Below are 23306 nucleotides of genomic sequence, written 5' to 3'. Positions count from 1 at the left end.
TTTTAATCGTTTTTTACTTTTTTGCTTTCGAATTGCATGTAAACACTCATAAACGCCACGCTTAAATAATTTTTAGGTTAGGTACAAAGAGTATAAGTCAGTTATTTCAAAAATAAAAAGTGATCTTTATAGTACAAGTTGACTTATACTAATTGTATCAGGCTTATATAGTTATACTGTTTCCACCTAATGGGTAAAATAGAATTTTAAAGTAAATAAGACTTATGTTCTTTTTACCAAACTGTGGCAAATGCAATGTTAACTCGATTTTTTTATATAACTCATTTTGGCCAATTTGTGACTTATACTCTTTTTCCCGGGCACCCTAGAATTATCACATACCATCATATCTCCCTTTTTGTGAAGAGGGTGCATTACACCTAATTTCCAATCCGCGGGCGTTTCCTTCCGTTGCCAGATTTTGGTTACTAATTTATGCATGTGTTTAAAAAGTGTGTCACCTCCATTATTAAATAGTTCGGCAGGAAGATTGTCCAAACCGGGAGCTTTGTTATTTTTCAGTTTTGAAATGGCTTCTCTAATTTCTTCTTCGGTTGGGGGCGGCTCTTGAGCGTTTTCATCCATTTCAGGCAAAGTAATTTCTATTTGGTCGTCTTCTTGTCGTAGGTGTTCAAAAAACTAGGTGGTGTGCAGCCAGTCAGCAGTTGTGCATTGAATAGGATCTAAGACCAACAGACCTTACAGGTCATCGTTGAACCCAATTTTTGAAAAGAAAGATTTTGATAGTCGTCCTCATGTTAATATTTCCATTTTCTCTAGAAACTTTGTAGTTCTTTTGGACAGTGGTTGCTCTACATCCATCGTGGGTGCCGCTAGAGTTGAATTTTTGGATTCCCAAGAAATTAAATATAATCCCACATCTACTAAGCATGTCTGCTTAGCAGATGGTTTAAATAAATCAGTTGTTGGTACCATTGATCTTCCAATAGAAGATGATGGTGTTTCTCATATGGTGAAATTTTTTGTTGTACCTTCTGTCCCAATTTCATTTTAGGAAATAATTTTATGCATCAATTCTCACTGTTATTAAACTTTGAGTATGGGACATGGCATTCTTCCCAACGGAAGAATAAAATAGAAACTTTGTATTCCATACACTTGTTGTCTACCACTGAGAGGAATATGGCAAAGTCAATAGTAGAATCTTTTGGAGAAGTCTCTAGTCCTTAATATATTGGAAGAACCAACAAAATAGAAATGGTTATTGACACAGGTGATGCCAAACCATTTATCATTTGTCCCCATATATGAATAAAATACTACATGAAGAGTTATATGAAATGTTAAGATTAGGAGTAATCGAACCAGCACAATCCCTATGGTCAAGTCCAGTACGGTTGGTTAAAAAGAAGTCAGGAGAATATAGGTTTTGTTTTGATGGTCGTTCATTAAATGAGGTTACAGTTCATGATTAGATTAGATTAGATTAAGAGAGGTGGCCTTTCGGCCTATTCCACTGCGACCTTTTCAGATCTATTGTGGTCCTCTAGTCCTAGATAACATTCTCTAGCCTGACCCTTTTTATAAGGTCTAGTAGCTTCGAGACTGTACCTTCCATGTAGCTATTTGCCGGTGGATTTTCTTCTCCTAATGCAAAGAACCGCACATTTGCCAGACTGTCACACTGACATAAAATGTGCTCTGCTGTTTCTTCTTCGAGGTGACAGAATCTGCACAGGTCATCATCTGATAATCCCATCAGCTTCAAGTGCCTATTCAGCTTACAGTGCCCTGTTAGAAGACCTACTATGACCTTGACTGTTTTCCTGTCTTTGCTTATTAGGTCTGCCGTAAATTTTGGCGAATGTTCTGTAATGAACTGTTTCGCCTGTCTTTGTCCTGGTGAATTCCTCCACCATTCCAGAGATTTGCGAGCTACCCACTTCCTTGTAGCCGTTCTTGTTACTGATTTAGCAACTCCGCAGAAGGGTTCCGGTCCAATGAATGGCAATGATGAGCCTTGTTTGGCCATTTCATCTGCTTTTTCATTGCCCTTATGACCCTCGTGCCCCGGTACCCAGGCTACCGTAACCTTGCTACGGTCTCCTAGTTTATTTAGGGCACACACGCAATCCCATACTAGCTTAGAATTGACCTCTACGGAATTGAGTGCCTTAAGCGCTGCCTGACTATCTGTGAAGATAGCAACTGAACAGAACGTTCTTTCCTGCCTTTCTATTTCTTCCACGCAGTGATGGATTGCAGTTATTTCCGCCTGGAAAACTGTCACATCCTTAGATAGACTTACCGGGAAATCTATCCCTTGATTTGTCCCTACTATGCCGGCTACCACACCCTCCGATGTTTTTGAGCCATCCGTGTACCAGGTAGCAGCAGCTTGTATGGGTACACCTTTATTCCAGTCTTCCCTGCCTGGTATCTTAATTGTGAACTTATTATTAAAACTATATCTCGTAACTGTTGCATCGATAGGTTTCCCCATCACAATATCGGCTTTTAGCTCCTCGATTAGCTTTCTGTTGTCAGTACCATGCATCTGGCTTATATGTCGCTGACTATGGATTAATCTGTGCATCATGGATCTGGCTTCGCCCTGTATAAAGATATGAAGTGGTGGTAGATTCAACAGGACTTCCAGCGATGCAGTAGGAGTTGTTTTTAAGGCCCCCGTAATACACAGGCATGCTAGCCTTTGTGTATTACCTAGCAGCCTTATTGCTCCCCCTTGCTGCGTCTTTGTCCACCACGTCACCGAGCCATAGGTTATCATGGGTCTAATAACCCTTGTATATAGCCATAGAGTCATTTTGGGGTTAAGTCCCCAATTCTTACCGCACATTCTTCTACAGCTGCCCAAGGACATAGTAGCTTTCTGTGTGGTTTTTAGAATGTGAGTATTCCATGTAAGCCTATGATCAAAATATACCCCAAGGTATTTTGTTTCTTTGGCAAATGAAATCTCTGTTCTTCCCAGCACCGGTGGTTTTAGGCCTTGTAGTGCTGTTTTTTTGGTGAAGTTGACAATTTGTGTTTTCTGAGCATTGACTATCAGTCTCTCTTGTTTACACCAGTCGTCAACTATATTTAGGGCTGCTTGCATTCTCTCAGAAACTACCTGAGCAAACCTGCCCCTGACAACGATTGCTATATCGTCAGCATATCCTAGACAATAAAAGCCTTCTGTGGACAGATTTCTGAGGAGATCATCTACCAAGGTTGCCCAAAGTAGAGGGGACAGAACTCCTCCTTGTGGACAGCCTCTGCCTACTTTTGCTTTGATGGTTGCTTTACCCAGAGTGGACATTACTGTCCTATTCTCCAGGGATGCCCTTATCCATCTGCATATTACCGCAGGTGCACCTCGTCTACTCATAGCCCCTATCAAAGAGCTGGTGGTAACATTATTAAATGCCCCTTCTATATCTAAAAAAGCGGCCATTGCTATCTCTTTGTCTTCCATTGACTTTGAGATAAGCCTATTTAGATCATCCAACGCGGAGTCCATAGATTTACCAGGTTGGTATGCATATTGACGATTGCTTAGAGGATTATCTTTTAGCACTTCGTCTCTGATGTACCTATCAAGAAGCCTTTCCAGCGTTTTTAATAGAAAAGAAGATAGGCTTATCGGTCTATATGACTTTGGTGTTAGGTCTGATACTTTACCTACCTTAGGCAAGTATATGACTTTGACCTTTTGCCATATTTCCGGTACGATCCCCCATGCTAAAGTGGCTTTGAGGAGCTTGCATAGGTGTGGTATCAATACCTCTAATCCCATATGCAACAGTATTGGATATATGCCATCTGTCCCTGGAGACTTATATGGCCGAAACTTATTTATAGCCCATCTAATTCTGTTTGGTCTTGTGATTGCTGTGGCTATTTTCCAATCTGTAGACCTTGGTCTAGTGAGCCTTTGGTCTATGTTGGTTTGCCTATCTGCATCATCCAGAATTGTTGAGCCCGGAAAGTGCGTGTTCATTAGTTCTCTAAGACTTTCCTCTTTGGTGTCCGTAAATTTGCCATTAGCTTTCTTTAGGAAACCTACTTCTTTGCTTGTAGCACCATCCTTTGCCAGGACTTTATGAATTCGAGAACATGCCGGGATATCTGTAATCTCCTCGCAAAACTCTCTCCATGAATTCCTTTTGGCTTTCCGAATTTCTTTATTGTATAGCGTTAGCTTATACCTGTAGGCATCCCAATCTTGGTTACTTTTGGCTTTATTAAATAGGCTTCGGACTTCCGACCTCATCTTCCTTAAGCCGTTGTTCCACCAGACTGTATTACTGCCCGTACTTTTCCTTGTTTTTTCTGGACAATTTTCCTGGTAAGCCGCCATAATAGCTTCGCTTATCGTTTCTGCCGCCGAATCTATAACCTCTGGGCTTTTAAACGAAATCGTACATTCCTCGAGATTTTTACTGAGGGACTCCCTATATCCTACCCAGTTTGTATCTCTAGGATTCCTGTATTTAATTTCCGATGGAAAAATATCAAGGTCAAATCGTATATGTCTGTGATCCGAACATGAGGGTTCGTCAGACACAAACCAATTTGTTATTATATCACTTATCCTGCTCGTGCAGAGTGTTAAATCTAACACTTCTTTGCGTGCCTTAGTGACAAAAGTTGGCTTGTTTCCTATATTGGATATAACCAAACCTTCAGATAAGATGAAATTCAAAATATACTCACCCCTTGCATTAATGTTTGTGCTTCCCCACACGGTGTGATGTGCGTTTGCATCACATCCTATAATGAGCTGTAATCCTTTTCCTAGACAATATGCAACTATGTCGCTTATAATGCTTGGTGGACACAGAGTCTCATCACCTGGAAAGTAGGCTGAACACACCACCAGTTTCTTCTCTCCTACTTCCGTGGTTATAGTTAGAACAGCTGTAACAATATCATCAGTGCAGAGCACCGGGATTAATGTACAATCTACTCTATTACTGTGAATTATACACGACCTTGGCCTTACAGCTTTGGGTGTGTATAAAACCTTACCTTGTTTGGTTGATAGGCCAGAAATCTTCTCACCTATCCTCCAAGGCTCCTGCAGGAGGGCCACATCAATGCCTTCTTGTTCCAATCTTCTAACTAGCGTTGCCGATGCGGCTTTTGCATGTTGAAGATTGGCCTGCAGGAGCCTTATTTCTCTCTTCATTGCGAAGAGATGGCCGGTTCTGGATCTGTGGACATTCCTTCTTCCGTGGGTCCGACACACTCTTGGACATTAGTCCTTATGGGTGTGTCAGCTCCACCCGAAGAAGGTTGTTCCTCGTCCTGAACCTCCATATGTAGGGAGGTCTCCCCTGTTTCACTGGAGTGAGTTGCTACTGGCTTTTCATTCCGTGTTTTTGTCTTCCCTTCTTTGGGTCGGAACGTTAACCGTCCTACTCCGAAAAAGGGTGACATTTTTAATTTCTGGAGTTCTTCTCGAGATTCAGAATCCATCGAGAAGGTCCATAACACCCCTTTCTCTAAAGGTTTACTACCCCAGACTGTCCATAGATGTGTCCTGAGCCCATGGTTACTTATCCTTAGTCTATTAAGGATCCTTTTGGACTCAAGACGTTCCCCATGCTCGTCCTGTACGAAGACAGTGCATGAGTGCGGCTTGGGTATGTCTTCCCCCTCCACAGCCCTGAGAGATGCACTCTCCCAAGGCCTCAGGGTTGGAATCACCTCCTTCAGCCACCGCGCACTTATGTCGTCCGCACAGTTAAGTTCCAGGAAACCCGGCCTGTATGTACTCTTCAGGAAGCGAACCTGTGGTCCTGCTTCCGGAATTTTGTCATACGCACCCAAGATGGCTATTTCGACTGCCTTAAGCTTGTCTATATCCATCTTGGCTTCCGGGAATCCTGTTAGTACCACTGCAACCTTAACAGAAGCGGCAGCTTCGCTGAAAGTCACACCTTCGGTTCTTGGCCTTTTCCCTTTGCGTTGGCTTTCGGGTGGTGTGCTTCCGTCTGACCTTAGCCTTTTTGGGCCATCGATCTTCTGGGTTTGTATTACTTTTGTCATGGCCTTTATTGGCTTTGACGGCATCTCTTTTGCCCTTTCAGTCGCCTTGGTGAAATTGGCCTTTATTACAGCCCTTTTGGCTTGAACGTAATCTTGGCCTTGTTTCACCAGCCTACTGATTTTGGCTTTAGAAACGCCAGATAGCTTTGCAGCCCTAATTTCTTCGTCTGTCATGAGATCAACGTCTTCCAACGCTGTTACTCTGACAGCCATTTTGTTTCCTTGCCTATCAGCTTGAGAGATTTCTTTAGAAATTCCGGGCCTTTCGGCGTTCGGATTTTCTCCAGAAGCTCCCTGCCCTTCGGCTTTAGGAACTGTGATTTTGGCTTTGGAGTTCCCTGGCCCTTCGGCATCGGGAACCCTTTGCACTCTCCCAAGGCCTTCGGCATCGGGAACCCTTTGGCCCTGAGTTTTTTGTGTATTTGTTTTTGTTTGTTTTTGAGATTCCATATTGATCTCACGAGTAGCTAGGGAAAGACAGTCAACTCCTCGCAGAGCCCCGCTTGCGAGGGTAAGGTCTAAATACTAAGGGGTGTGACCTGTTGCCCCAAAGGAACCGTTTGCGACACTGTCACCCCAGTGCCTCACAGCCTTCACCACGGTGTCTCACGGCTTGGCGTGGGGATTGTTTATCGACTATCTAGTCTAGATCCGCTGAGTTTAGTTTCAACAGGGCCACCACGTGAAGGGTGCAATCCAAGATTGATTACACACCCCCAATCATTGTTGGGGGTACCCAGCGGTCTTGGGATAGTTTAAGGAGGTGCAAAGTCCTAAGACTCTCCGTGCTAAACTTATCCCCTGAGATTTGTTCTTTTCCCGCTCAGCTTTACGCCGATTAGAAGAAGAGCGCATCCCCCGGCCCCTACAGTTCATGATAGTTATCCCTTGTCCCAGATAGATAGAATTCTATCATCGCTTAGAGGAGCTAAATGCATTAGCTCTATTATTTGAGAAAAGCATTTTGGCAAATCCCACTTCATCCTGACTCAAGGAAAAAGACAGCCTTTAATGTTTTCGGTAGAGGTTCTTTTCAGTTCACTTCTGTTCCCTTTGGTTTGTGCAATAAGCACAGATTCAACAAAGACTTGTTGATGCTTTTTTTGGACCTGAATTCGAGCCCTAAATATTTTATTTGGATGACATTATAGTATGTACCCCAACATTTGAGAAACACATTGAGTTGTTAAAGATAATTATGTGTTCTTGGTTCCGTCGTTTTATCAAAGAGTTTTCAAGTTTAGCCTTCCCTGTAAATGATCTTCTTAAAGATCATCGCAAAAAAAATAGACTGTAGTTTGGACCACTGAAGCTGAACAAGCTTTTTTAAAAATTAAAGAACTTGTAATTTCTGCCCCTATTTTATCCCAGCCCAATTTTGATCTTCCCTTTGTTGTGCAATGTGATGCATCTGACACCGGCCTTGGTGGTGTTTTGACACACACTATAGATGGTGAAGAAAAGGTTATTGCGTATGTTAGTAGATCTCTTTCCAGAACTGAAGGAAATTACTCAGTTACAGAGAGAAAATGTCTTGCTGTGATCAGCTCTATCGAGAAATTTCGAGGTTACATAGAGGAAGTCAAGTTTTCGGTCATTACTGACCACCTTCACATTCACTTCTTTGGCTGAATAAATTGTCCAATCCTACTGATAAATTAGCCAGATGGGCCATGCGCCTAAGACAACATACTTTTGACTTAATTCATAGAAAAGGAAAATCTCATTTTCCCTAATGCTCTATTTCGAGCACACACCAACAATCCAGCCGAAACTACCCCAAAGATTTGTTATTTAGAGGTCGATGTAGATAGAATAAACCCTTGGTTCGATAATTTGAGATCAAAAATACTCCGATCCCCCCTTGATTTTCCACAGTGGAAGGTGGAGAACGACTTTGTTTATAAGTTGGTTCCTACCACCAATTCTTTTAAAACTAATGATGTAGAGTGGAAAATTCTTGTGCCTACACCACAAAGGTTTGAAGTGATGCAGTCATGAGCCACCTACGTGTGCTCACTTTGGATTTTACAAAACTTTGTCCCGTATTCAAGAAAGATATTGCCTAAGATGCGTTGTGATGTGCTTAAGTTTGTCAGGTCATGTAAAGTGTGTGGTGCTCAGAAGACACCAAATTATGCTCCATTAGGTAAAATGGGTAAGCAGAGAGAGGCCAAGTTTCCTTGGCAGATAGTTGCTATAGATCTGATAGGTCCCTTTGTTCGTTCAAAGAAAGGTTATACGTGGTTATTGGTAGTTGCTGATTGGTTTAGTAAATATACGTTAGTCCATCCTTTGAGAAAGGCCACGGCTAAGAGCATAGTTGAGTTTTTGGAAAATAATGTTTTCCTCATGTTTGGTGTTCCCCAATATGTGATTTGTGATAATGCCTCAAATCTGAACAATTCTCTCTTAATTGAGCTCTGTAATAGGTATAATGTTCAGAAAGTATGGTTTAGCCCAGTATATGCACCACAGTGTAATTTTGTAGAGAGGAACAATAGAACCATTGGTACAGCAATACGGACATATGTGAAAGACCACCTAGATTGGGACAAGAATTTAGCAACGATCAGACAAGCTATTAACACAGCAAAGCATGAAGTAACTGGATATACTCCAGCTTTCCTTAATTATGGCCGCCATGTTCCCTGTAAGTGGAAACTATTATGGTGTTGATCACAAGGATCAACTGAATCAAAATCTTGAGATAATTCCAGGTGACCGTAACATGTATGCTTCAGAAGTTAAAGGATTAGATAAAGTTTTTGAAAAGGTTAAGGCTAATCTTCGAAAAAGATATGAATATAACTCTAGAAGTTACAACTTACGTAGAAGAGAAGTCCAATTTCAAGTGGGTGATAGAGTTTGGAAAAGAAATAAGGTTTTGTCTTGTGCTGTCAACAAGTTTATGTCCAAACTAGCACCAAAGTATATTGAAGCAACCATCAAGGAAAAATTGTCACCAGTGGTTTATCGTTTGTCAGATTTAAAAGGTTCAGATCTTGGTAAGTGGCACGTTAAAGATTTAAAGCCTTTTGTGTCAGATGAGGACAATATGTCATCCTCAAGTAATTAGTACATTCTATCCCATGTCTTTGTTTTCGAGTTTGTATGTTGATTTGATTTCATCCCTTTGGAATATAGTTTCACTTTTGATCATTTTAGTACAGGTAACCTATTTTGATTGACGACACATCTGAGAACCACATTTTGTTGTAAGTAGGTATATAGATTTAAAGTTTATATCATAATTCTTTTTGTAGAACCGTTGCCGAATTCCCTGTCTCACTAGGCGTATAGTGGAGATTAGCAGACGCCTACCTGCTGAGTGTAGAGCATTCTTGTTTTTTGTTTACCTCATTCGGTTTAGGCAACGAGGTAACATGGTTATGCCTGTTCGACAAATCACTTGTGTTACTGCTGTGAATGTCAGCGAGGTTCACTGCAGGGCATAACGTTAGCTTCCCCTAAGGCATAGAAACTCATGTCACCTACAGTTCATTTTAGAGTCAAACATTTCAGTCTACTCGACTTTAAAGAGTCTGGCGAACGATGGCACGCTAGCCCATTCCTTGTAACTAATGTTGTTTTTGTTGTTTAATCCCAAACTAGCCATAATCTAAAATATATTATTAAGAAGTCTCGACTCATTTAAGAGGTCATTATTTTTTTATTTTGTTTTTGTTGTTTTTTTATCAAAAACTGGATAAAATTATCCGAGTTTTTCTTTTAAGAAGGGGCAATAGTACCTGTTGAAAATTCCTTAAACTATCGAATATTGGAAGTGTAAAAATTATCTAGTACGCTCCTGGGCTATATATAAATTTTGGTGTCTTTGTATACACATTCCACACTCCTCAAGAAAGAATTTATTTATTTGTACGTGTTAGATTTTAAACTGGAAATGTTTCAAGGTTATTTTACGAACTGAAGCGTCTAACGGGAATTTTAGATTGTTCGGTGATATGGACGGGTTAAGGTGAGATGCGAGGGGGAAGTGCCGGTACATGAGAGATCGAGCGAAGATAGAATGTTTGGAAGATTTGGTCAAACGGAACGATCATTGTTATGTAGTGATTGGAAGCCGGCAAAATTTGTTGAAAATCACTATTTCTATGTTCTAAGAGATTTGTGTCAAATATAACAAATTTAAAAGGTAAATAAGATGGTTCCAGTTTTTTGAACAAGCCGTTTCTAGGCTGTATCCAGTGCCGTCCGTTTCAACCTCACTTATTTGTCCCTGTCGTCTTTTCAGACCATTGAAGCAGTTTTTTTTTGTTCGTGTACAGAGATTTCCCATCCAGTTCTACCCCCAGAAATTTTAATAAATCCAGTTTCCACCCCCAGAAGTTTCAGTGCGTTTTTAGTGAAATCAAGGTAACTTTTTTGTTTTAAACTTTAAAGTAAAAATAGACATTTTTTAAATATAAATAATAATTGCTTTCATTAAAATTTAAAAATATTGTAATAATAAAAATTGTAAGTTTTAGGGCGTGGTCTTAGCTGTCTTTTTATGTGTTCTGTTTTTAAATTTGGCGTGGACATATGATAACACCAGTAGTAGATAGAATAATAGGTACAGTCTGGGTAATGTCCATTCTCCATTGTCTCCTGATTTGTATTTCTAGATCTCTGTACTTGGCGATCTTTTCGTTGTATTTAACACGCAAATTATTGGTGTTGGGTATCGCCACATCAATAAGTGTTGTTTGCCTAGTAAGTTTATTAATAGTATGAGATCCGGTCTATTATGCGCTACTGGTTGGTTTGTAAGCATAGTGCGGTCCTAGTATAGCTTGTAGTTGTCATTTTCAAGCATTCTGTCAGAGACGTATTGATAATAAGGAAGATGGTCGGTTTGGAGAAGTCCCAGTTTGTCAGCTAGTTCTTGGTGGATAATTTTTCCTATTGAGTCTGGCGTTCTTTATAATCAGTACCGACAAATGCCTGGCAGCCACTGGTAAGATCTTGGATGGTTTCTTTGGCTTGGCATCCATATCGGCATTTGTCATTTTGGACTTGAGGATCTTTAACAATATATTTCGGGTAATTTTTAGTTGGAATAACCTGATCCTGAAGTAGGAAACCCTCAGTCTCGTGAAACATCTTTCCTGATGTCAACCAATAGTTCGACACTGTATTGTCGACATATTCTTGGCTGATCTCATTGAGATGTCACCCATGCAGAGATTTACTCATCCAGGTGCGCATTTTTTCTTGCTGAATCAGGTGGTTTATGGTTTATGCGCATTTCTTGTTCCCTTATTTTAGGCGGCGTTGTATCATTTACTGCGCAAATTTCTTGATGTAAAGTAGATGTCTCAGCCTGTACCTGAAAATAAGTTCTTAAATTATCAATTTGTTTATACAATTGCTCACCTATATTCATAAGTCCCCTTCCCCCTTGATACCGCGGCAATGTTGTTCTCTCTACTGCAGTGGATGATGTTTTTGCACCTTTGTGAGAAGTGTTCTTACTTTCCGCCGAAAACCCTCTATATCCGTTTTTGATCACTTTATAATACCAAATGAGTAGCTCAGCGCGGAACAGGCGTACTTATTTAATGCCTTAAACAAATTTTTACTATTAAGATATGACCGATTTAGTTCTTACTCTTCATACGAACTCCGAAGTTAGTTCAGTTTTCATTTGTTTATGGTCAATTTTCCGCGCTTGTTTTACTACGAGATATTTGTACATATCATTTTCACCCATTGCCTCGATGTTTTGGCCATTTTGCATATCGAAACCTCCGGGCTGAACCTTTCCTCTGACTATATTTTAAGTATACGGCACTTCTACATACGTCTAGTCCAAAATGCATACTAATATCATTTCAGAAATTTTCTACAGTTTATAGCATCTGATCTATATGGTTTCGAGTGGAAGCCATTAATTTCAAATCATCCATATACAACAGTAGGAGTTCAGCAGCTGAGATAGTGGGTTCATCGCTAAACAGAAGTGGACTCAACGAGTTCCCCTGGAAAAGGCCGATGTTGTTTTCACCGGATATTTGAAGCTAAATTTTAGTCTTCCACTCCGTCAGAAAGATCACTTTCATATTATCATCGACTTTATATATTTCCAATATATCTATAAGCCGTTCATGCGGTACTGAATCAAAGGCCTTCTTGTAGTCGATGAAGGTGGTGAAAAGGTTCCTTTTTTCGGTGTACGCCTGGTTGGAAATGACTGAGTCGATTATAAGTTGTTCTTTGCAGCCCATGCAACCTTTAGCACATCCTTTTTATTGATATTGTTTGAAGAACAGTGTTGATAGATACGCTGGGCCACATAGGATGTGACCAATTTGTACAAAGTTGAAAGACAAGTAATTGGACGGTACTTGGCTGGATCTTGTAAATAAATTATAAATTTTTCAACCCCATCGTACCAGATATCAGTGCTTATTTATCAGAAATTGTAGCCCTTTTGCCAACTCCTTCTGAGAAGGGTACAAAGCGACAGAAATCATTATTGATTAAGTGTCATAATATAGTTTTAAATATTGTAATAAATAATTTCTAAAACATTTATATGAGGTTGTCATTTTTCCAATTATGTCTGAAGCTGCCCCATTCCCCGTCTAAAGGTGCCCCCAAGTGGGGCAACTTCAGACGTTTTTGAAAAAGTGGTTTTGATTTTTTTTTACAGATATAGCGTTTAATATTAAAAACATTTATACAGTGAAAGTTGGGTGAACAATGTATTTTATGAATATTTTCTTTCTTTATTTGTTGAGGTATTTAGAGTGATATGACCGTTCAAATTTTTATGTCTGAAGGAGCCCTACTCCCCCCTACATAGATATATATTGTTAATAATATACATAATATCACTTGTTAAACTAGTGTCATTGCGAACTAACTCTATTTTACTTTATCTTTGATACCTCGCGTTTTTAACAGCTAGGAACTCTAATTTGCGACCATTTTTTCTTAAGCAACCTTATATGTATCTTCATATTAAAAAAATAACTTTAATTTAATATAAAAAAACGTGCATATGCGTCATCAACAGCGAAAATAAATGAACGAAATGAAATGTTTGTTCAAAACTTAATTACCATTAATTGATTAGCTTCATTTTTGTTAATACGTACATTTTTCTCCCTCTTTAACTGCTTTTGTAGTTGTTCAAGTTGTTCAGCAGTTTGCTTTCTGACAAAATCATTCTTAAAGGCATTTCCTGTTATTTTAAACGAATCATTACAATATGCTTTTTTAAAGCAACTACTAAACAAAACATCTTTATCATAAAGAAAATGTTTAAATATGTTAAAGTTACGTACGATATTCTATCGTATATATATATATATATATATATATATATATATATATATATATATTCATTATATATATATATATATATATATATATATATATATTATAATGAATATCGTACCAAAACCATTAATTCAATTAAAAATATTTGCGGCTAAGTACTTTTTGACTGGCAACCTGTTATAATATCAATGTATTCTCCTGCTCTTAAATGTATGTAAAAATGTGAGTTTAATTAACTACGTTATGAACGTAAAAATCTTGCAGTTAGATCTTAAGACCATAAACAATAATTCTATATATAGCATGACTAAAAGAAAAACTATTAGATTCTTTGTGAAATATAAAATTCTAACTTGTTCTTCCTTTTTAAATTCTTGTTAAAATGGTCGTTATCATATCTGGATTTTTCTTGCTCAATTTCATATAATTTCAGCTACCACTTAAATATATTTTTGCTAGTATTAGTACCTATACTATAATAATTTCTATAAATTTTTAGTAATATTACTATTTTGAAATTAATTGTACTCATATGAAATATCTATTTTGAGTGTTCAAAAGGTTTTTTATAAGTGTTTATACTTTTTATCAGATAAATCCAAGTAGCTTTTAAATACTTACCTAAAGGTACAAATACCAAGCATAAATATATACCAATTTAGTTGATTGAATTATACATATTAAAATGGTTTCATCAATAGCTGAGCCTATAGTAGCTTCAGCTCTTCCGACTAATTATGAATATTATACTTCCGGAGGAATCAAACATGGAATTTCAATAGACAAACCATACTTTACATTAAATGACAGGAATATTTCAATATACAGCGGTGCAATGCACTATTTCAGAGTGCCAAGAACTTATTGGAGGGATAGGTTAAGGAAAATGAGAGCAGCTGGTCTTAATACTGTCGAGACGTATATACCATGGAATCTTCATGAGCCACGATCAGGTATTTATTAATGTGTTTAATATCATTATTTTAATTACTCTTAGATTATTAACTATTAAGAAAATGTTTTGCGAGAAACATTAAAATTAAATGTATACTTATACATTATATATATATATATATATATATATATATATATATATATATATATATATATATATATATATGTGTGTGTGTGATATATATATATATATATATATATATATATATATATATATATATATATATATATATATATATGTGTGTAGGAGGTGGGAGTGGCGTAACAATATTTACAATATATATATATATATATATATATATATATATATATATATATATATATATATATATATATTACATATTATAGCTAATTCGGCTAATTAAGCTGAATTTTTGTTGAGAAGGTCAATTTTATGACCCCAAAAATATGCAAAAAAGATATCCTTCGTTCCCCCGGCTTGCCCTTAAACTCCGCCCTCGAAAAGAGGAAAAATCAATTTACCAAGAATATGTACGTCGTAGAAAAAATATTTAAATTGAAAAATGTAACTGAAATAATTTTTAACAAAAACGTTTATTAGCACTTTCTTCTGTAAAATAAACCGTTCTCTCAGAACCAACGCGACCGGCGATGTTGAATTTCAGAGATGCTTGCAAAATCAATTTTAAATGAAATTTGTATCGACTCGAGGGTAAAAATTCGATATCTTTTCATCGAATTGTCCTATGCACACAAATGAAAATGCGGTTTAAAGGTGAAGACTAAAACTTTTGTATACAATTTTTGTATTTTGCCGCATATAAAGTCAGTTTCAATAAATCTGATCACTAATAATTAAATGTTGTGGGATTTTTACCAATTTTTACGATTTTCATGAGATTAATTAAAATTCATAAATTTCATTGACCGGTCATAGTGGAACTTTTATTGCTAGAGTCCAGTCTTTAAAACTTATAGCAAATTTCGATTTTGAGTTTGCGAACAAATATGAGGCATTTGAAATATGCCTAGAAAACGTACATTTTAAACTTTCGCATTACAAATGATTGCACATCACGCGAAATGCCTCCACGAAGATATATTGGGTGAAATTTGTAGTTTAAGTTGTGTAGTCTCGAAAAAAGTTCTTGTTTCATCCAAAAGAAGTAGTGTTAAACGTTTTAGATCGTTTGTAAAGTCACTGTTCAAACTCAGGCATATTTCAAATGCCTCACATTTTTTGCCAAACTCAAAATCACAATTTTATGTTATAGGTTTCGAAGATTAAGCTTTAAAAATGGAAATCGGTCAATGAAAGTGATAAATTTTATTGATCTCTTGAGAATCGTAAAAAATAACAAAAATCACGAAACGTTTATTTATTTAACATCCTTATAAAAACTAACTTTATTTGCAGCAATTCCGATTTTTTTATCAATACAATAAAAGTTATCACACCATGATATATAAAAAGAACTTTAAAACATCAAATGACACCTACTGTCCTTAATATGACTTTAAATCCCGGCCACGGCCTGTTCCAGAAAACCTCGGCAGAAAACGATAACATAGGCGGCATTTCGTTCCTAATAATCAAATGATTCCTCTAAGAAGTAACACGATAAAGTCGTTTGCAGTATCAAACAGGATTATATACAGTCGTGGTGCTAGGGTATAAGGTGCAAAGCTAGTATAGGCACCCTTCAGTTTTTTTTAACTCTCCGGCAGCTACGTCTCCTAAAGTTACATGAGTGGACACACTGCGGCACTTAATGCTGCACATAGAAAAAATGGTATTAAAAGTTAAAAATTATCAAAACTTTGTTAGAAAAATTCGTAAACTTCACAAAAAAAGAAAAGCGGTATTTTTAGCAATTTATTGTATGCCTTTAACATAATGTAACAACTCAGGCGCAAAATATTAACAAAGAAAACGTTTACAATAAAAAATATTCTTACAAAAGATCCCAGAAAAAAATATCTAAATACAAAATAATTAAATTAGTCTTCCTCCATTGAAGGATACAAACACATATTACACTGAATTTTTTCTCACTATGCTTTTTGCAAACAAATTGTTGGTATAAGTTACAGGAAACGGTTGTTTTATTGTTTTTATGCGCACTGCATATAGGGCACCATCCACTTCGACTTTGGTTTACCGTGCTGGTGGGTTCTTTGGCACTTTGAAAAGGCAGCAGAAATTCTCTTACATCTTTTGGAAGTGTTAGTATCTTTGCTCAGTCTTCTAAATGATCCCTCATCAGTCATCAGGGAGAAACTTAATTCAAGTAAGAATTTTCTCCTTTTTTGTGGCGACATATTTGGCTTAGTGCAATTTTAAATAACTTCGGAATTTATTCCGGATAAATCTAGTATGCGAAAAAATATTGCTAATGGCCATCTTCTGATAATCCTTTGTGTCGTGTAGGAAGCACATTTTTGGTCAATCGTATCGACGCCACTTTTTGTTTTATTGTATTCTAAAATCATTACTGGTTTTCCTGTATCTTCGTCTATTTTGTCTGTATCGATCATGGTAGAGAGCAATACTACAGCTTTATTTCTTTTAGGAACATATAAAACTAGGGACATATTATCTTGAAACCCGAATATGGAAGATCCAATAGCTAGCAGTTTATTCGGAAGAGAAATTTTGGGGAGGAAGTTCTTTTTTGTTTTTCTTTAAGGTGCCAATAACTGTCAGGCCATTTTGCATGAGATAATCAGCTAAAGGATAACTAGTATAATAATAATCCATAGTTACATTTCTTTTGAAGTTTTTTATGAGAAAAACTAAACGCTGTACTATATCGAATGGTTTATTTGAACATTTGTACGGTCCGTGTCTTTGTATTCCACAATACATCTCGAAATTCCACGTATAGTAAGACCTGCTATCGCAAAGTGTATACAGTTTTATGCCATATTTGGCTGGTTTTTGTGGCATGTATTGTACAAAGCCACATCATCCTCTAAAAGGGTGAAGCATTTCGTCCATAGTAACTTATTTCCCCAAACAGTAATTACTCATACAATTATTTAGAAAGTCTGTGTATATATCGGTAAGATAGTTTCGCGTAAGATAGCCCATAAAAAATTGGTAATCACCATCGTCTAGCTCTTGTAACGGACATATATCATCTTTATCATCGCTACCAGATAGTTCGGATTTGCTTTCATAATTATCATTTTCAATAATTTCTTGTTCTCCACCTGAATCACTAAAATCAATCAAATCAAATCTTCGTCAAAATCAGACAAACTCAATCTCTGTCAAATACTTAATTGGCCTTTTTGCACCCCTAAAATGACGAAAAGTACATCAATTAATTTAAGTGCTAAAAAACTGTATGAACAATTTTTACTTACATGAGAAGCTACGCTGCGGTATGCGGTATGCCGCTATTGTACAACTTCCACTTTAATGGTCAATATCAAACTGATACAACATACAACTCTTTAGGAAATATGACATCAGCAGGTAATATTTTAAATATAGTCACGTACACATATCTAAATAGACAGTAGCGTATACGAAAGAATATTGGTAAACATTATTAAAATATTAAAATTGCGGCACGGAGTGCCGCTGCGTGGACACCAGAGGGTTAAATTTAATTATATTTCTTTAATCTTTCAGGCGGGCGCCTCACAAACAGAGCCGCCCACCTGAAATACATTCCTTGCAGGCTCGTTATCGCCGGACCTGCATATAGGCCTATACTTAGTAATCTCTTTGAATAAAAGTTACAGCCTAATATTATACGCCGATATGTACCGACAGGAACAAGCCGGAGAAGAAAAGACGAAATAAATAAAAGCTTACGAGGATTTAATTAAAGCAAGAAGATAAAAACGCGCACTTCGTAATATTTACAGGAGATCTCAATTCAAAACACCTTAAATGGACCTAATAAGTCCCGACAAAGTATGGTTTGAACCTTCGTATAGTGAGGACCGGTGTGTGAGTGTGTCTCGTATTCAATCGAATTTATTTAGGTTTTAATTAGGTTTACGTTAATTTTAAGTTATTAGTTTAGCATTTGTACTGTAAGTATTTATATTTTCTATATTTTTTGATAAATACTTAACCCTGGGGTGTCCCAGAGTAAAAATGGTGTAGGTGGCAAAGACCCACCTCTACAGGATCAAGTTGATAACGACATGTTAAGTAATATTCGCGTCGAAGATATTGTTTTTTCTGATGTTAATAATTGTAATAATACTCCAAATGTTTTGAATTCCGATGATTCTATTATTAATAATTCCAACATTAAATCTATTGTTAATGATGGTAATAAAAACTTGCCGTCTACAACTCAACAATATAAACAATAAGTCAGGTTTTAAATACTTCAAATCGATTTACCGATACTGATACGGGGTCGTATTTTATTTTTGTTCAACATACTGATTTAAATTTAGGTCGTCTTCATCCGATGAAAATAGGAGAAAAATTAAGTTCTCTAGCGGATTACGATAAAAATATAACTGAAATTGTTAGTGTTGGCAGGAATAGAATTAAAATAGTAGTAGATTCGGGACTGGTTGCAAATAGGCTCGTAGAAGAATCTTCTTTTGAAAAAAATAATTTAATTTCATTTATCCCTAATTATTTGACAGAAAAAAGAGGTTTAGTTCGCGCTGTTGACACTACTATAAGTGAAAATAAACTCCTAAATATTATAAAATCGAATGTAATGGTTAAAAAAGTACTAAGAATGACTAGATTAATACAAAAAGGCGGTATATCGGAGAGAGTCCCAAGACAGATGATTATTGTTACTTTTGCGGGCAAATTAATTCCTCAATTTATCTACATTAATAAAGATAGATGCCCGGTCGAGGTATTTGTCAGTCCGGTCATTCAATGTTACCAGTGTTTGCATTATGGTCATTCGGCTACTCAATGCAAATAAAAAAAAAGGTGCAAAAAATGTGGGAATGAAGAAAATAAAGATTGTCCTGAAAAATGTAATACTTTTTACGTGCATTGTCAAAATAGTGGTCACGAATCAATTTTCAGAGAATGTCCTGAATATCTTAAGCAGAGGGAAAACGAAAGAAACTATGGCTAACTTGAACATTTCGTTTAAGGAAGCTCAGAAAATATCTGATATTCGAGGTTATTCCAGCCTAGTTCAGAAGAATAGATTTGCATCGTTAATCAATTCTGACACGGAATTTTGTAACAAATTTATGTTGATCCACTTTGGGCGCTACTGTAACAAATAGTAGGCAGATCACTTGGGACAAGGTCCCTGTTATAAGATCTGTAGAGTAGTGTGAAGATAAGTTTGAAACTAAATTAAAATAAAAGTTGAAACTGAATGCACTTCGGCTAGCTGGGTATGCTTGAGACTGGCCAGTTGATACTCAAGGTAGGGTTAGGCCTATTTGCATGCCCTGAGAAAACAGTAAAGAATAGAAAAGATGTATATTAACTAAGAAAATATAAGAATAACCAAAACGAACTAAGAGTAAGTACTGACAACAGGAATATAGGAGAGAAGAATGATTTGGGCACCAGGGAAGATGTTTACTGGACTCTTAGTCTAACAAACACTTCACCTAGTTACTTTATTGCTGCTGATAACTATGTTTTCTGTAACTAGATATAACCTTATTAAAAAAAGAAGGTGGTTTAATAAAACAGATTATTACTTATAACCCAGTTTAATAATAATAAAATAGAAAACCTGTAAACCCCGTAATGTACAATTTAACTTAAATACCCTACATGAAAATTCCCTTAACAAAGATATATATATATATATATATATATATATATATATATATATATATATATATATATTTAATTTTAAATACCCTTATAATATACAATCCTATTGACCCTTTTTTTATATATATACAATATATTTACATTCCCCAATTTACTAGAAAAGTAGGAACTTATTTTATGAAGTTTTATTCATGAATTAAAGCAAAATTTAATGACAACCAACATTTCTATATATTTAAACAACTATAACCCCTCCCTATATTTAACACAATGTATCAGTTTGACAATTTCTAAGTTGATTCCAGTCAGATAACTTGTAGATGTATTTAAATTGGTCTGTTCAGAAAGGAACAGATCCTAGATGAATTGGTGATGATACCAGTAGGGCTGTCGAAATACAAAATGGACCTTTGTGCACAAATGACCTTACAAAAAATTGTATTATAATCTACCCCTACCCTGTTATAACTAATGCATATATGTATTTAAAATATTTAACGACAAAAATAAACAAATGATATTAAGAAAAAAAATTGAATGTTACATAAATAATGATACGAAAATATGAATTAAGAAAAATTTACTAAAATTATTATTAAGTTTTGGCTCGTTCACTCACTAAAAGTTTAAACAAAATTTAAGGTAGCTTATTTTTAAAATAGTAGGAAAACAATAAAAATAAAGAACCTGACTACTCTCAAACCGAGAAGGTTCTTCTTCCGGACACCTTACGCCGCTGGAACTAGTCCGGGTGAAAGCTATAAGCACACTCTTCTAGTACTAAACTGAACAGCTACTCCACTAATCGGGAAAAAACCAAAAAAAACTCCAACTAAACTAAATGGAATCCATTACCCCCAAATTCAAAATAATCTTGATTGACTTTATATTTCTTTTTCCTCCAGCGACTAAAAATAAAATCAAAGAAAGCTCTCATTAGCTTTATTCTGAGTTGATAAACAAAAAGGCGGTTAGGACAAGAAAAACTAGTCCGAATGATGATAATTAGTGAAGGTTTCGTACACTTTTGTGACCTTGGAAAATTAATCGAAAACTATGTATTTATAAAAAAAATGTTGGGATTTTACTATGAATATTTCAATGAAAAATTAAAATTTAACTTATCTTGACGAATACATTATAGGCAAATAGTAATGAAGGATCTCCTTACATTACCGAATTGCTTGGATATTGATGAGAACGTGTATTTAGGAGAATTTCTAACAGATAGAATTCTGAACGTGATTTGACTAATATAATTAGGGTAAAATTATTGAATAAATGATATTAATATGAAACTAATAATGGTAAAAAAAATAATGATTTACTTTGATTAAAATGAAAATCACCCAATGCAACAATATTTCACTAATTAAACCAAAATCTTCTTTTCCCAAAAACTTCTAATACTCAAAAAAAAACGCCTTCTGTAACTTAAATTTACCTCTGAATAACTTAAAATTTTTCCTGATAACTTGAAAACCTCGTGACGTTAGTCGCTGGAGTATCAATCAATCCTCTGCCCCGTTCAAAGGTTGGATATAAAGTGAGTTCTTACACTTTTAACATCGTTGGCTTCCGTCAGTTCCAAGCTAAGCGGAAACGGCAGGTAAGCAGTTTGACCAATTGATAAACAATTGATAATACGATTACATGTATAGTTGGTTGCATACCTTACAGGCAGAATTAAGTTATTTTAAATTTCTCAGTAACGATAAAGCAATCTTATCGTTACAATTTCCCCCACTAAAATTTGATTCTACTCGTCAGTTCAATTCTGGTACAGTTCATAAGAATAACAATATTCCCAAACGTCATACAACCCCGGTAGTTATCCCTCCCAAAAAAAGAAAAAATAGCAACACTACTGTTAATTTCCCTCCTATTCGTAGAGAGTTCCAGACTAGTTTCTGCGCTGGTCCCGTACTCCAATTCGGACAACCTGAACCTGTAGATAAATTTAGTAAATTTATCACTCAGCTTAGCGTTACTCTTAAAAATTTTATTAAACAAAGTTTTCAAGACTTTGTTAATGCTTCTCCAAATATGGCTTCTAATCTTAAAGTCAATGGCATTGAATTCGAGAACAAAGTTAAAGAAGTTGTTAATAACATTTTTAATTAAAATTAATGGCTATCAAAGGTATTAAAATTATTCAGTGGAATATTCGATCACTTAACGCTAACAAATATTCTTTACATCAGTTACTTCTTGAAGAACATTTTGATATAGCAGTTTTATCGGAAACTTGGTCCAAACCCTCAGATAATGTTTGTTTTAGTAATTTTGATATAGTAAGTAAAAGTAGAGCTAACGGATACGGTGGAGTAGCTATACTTATATCAAATAACATCAATTACGAACCTATTTCATGTGTTAATAAATTTCAATCAAAACTTGTAAATTTGTGGCGTAAACATTAGTATTGTCAAGAAAAAGTATACGATTTTAAGTTTATACCGACCAGTAAAAGCAAAAGTATCAGTGCAAGATTATGTCAACCTTTTTTCATAAATTAACAATGCCTGTATTATTTCTGGGGGTTTTAATGCGCACCACGGATTATGGGGATCAAATGCATGTTCTTCAGAGGGTAATATATTGGTGGAAGCCTTGGATTCTTTTCCTCATGTAATTATCGTAAACGATGGATCGGCTACTAGGGCTACTCCTCCAGGTCATGCCAAATCTGTTGTAGATCTCACCATTTTATCTTCCAATTTATGCCCAACTTTTGACTGGACTGTTATACAAGATACATATGGATCCGATCACTTTCCTATTCGAATGTCTATCAATAATATTAAAATAGAAAATACTAGGTTTATATCTACAGTTAAGTGGTCGATGGCTAATGCTAACTGGAAGCAATTCAGGCTTACCATAGAAGAAGCGCTCACATTGAAGCCAGTTATTATTAACACTAACGAGATGATTATATTCTTATTAGATTCTATTACAAATGCAGCGAACAAATCTTGCACACCAATTAAATATTCAACTAAATCTGTAAAAGTTCCTCCTTGGTGGGATGAGGAGTGCCTAGGTGTTTAAATTTTAATGAAAAATTCTTTTAAAAAGTTTAAATCTAATCTAACTCTTTTGAATTTCAATGAATATAAAAGAAACGAGGCTATGTGTAAACGTACTTTTCGCTTTAAAGCTAAATCTAGCTGGGTACAGTATTGCTCTTCTCTTAAAAGGCAAACCCCTTCATCAGACATCTGGAAAAGGGTAAATAAAATTCAGTCTCAGAAAAAAAATATCATTAACGATGAATCAGCAGTTAAACAACTTTTATCTAAAATTGCTCCCGACTCTGTTCATCTAC

The 23306-nt window shown here is 36.0% G+C and overlaps 1 protein-coding gene across 2 annotated transcripts in view; it reads left to right on the top strand.

Annotated features, from left to right (window-relative positions):
- Positions 1-13933: 13933 nt before the first annotated feature.
- The window catches only part of LOC140439781 (beta-galactosidase-1-like protein 3), a 57848-nt gene continuing 48475 nt past the window's right edge, over positions 13934-23306 (top strand). Inside the window, exon 1 of one of the 2 annotated variants that reach the window (XM_072529921.1) lies at positions 13934-14267. In XM_072529921.1, coding sequence (XP_072386022.1) covers positions 14000-14267 — 268 coding nt within the window. In that variant the 5' untranslated portion in view covers positions 13934-13999. The remainder of the gene's footprint in view (positions 14268-23306) is intronic. The other variant, XM_072529920.1, reaches the window with a different exon arrangement.

This window comes from Diabrotica undecimpunctata, chromosome 4 (assembly GCF_040954645.1).
Source record: "Diabrotica undecimpunctata isolate CICGRU chromosome 4, icDiaUnde3, whole genome shotgun sequence".
Classification (NCBI taxonomy): domain Eukaryota; kingdom Metazoa; phylum Arthropoda; class Insecta; order Coleoptera; family Chrysomelidae; genus Diabrotica; species Diabrotica undecimpunctata.
The sequence above is the reverse complement of the archived record's forward strand: the minus strand, read 5'-3'. Positions and strand labels throughout refer to the sequence as shown.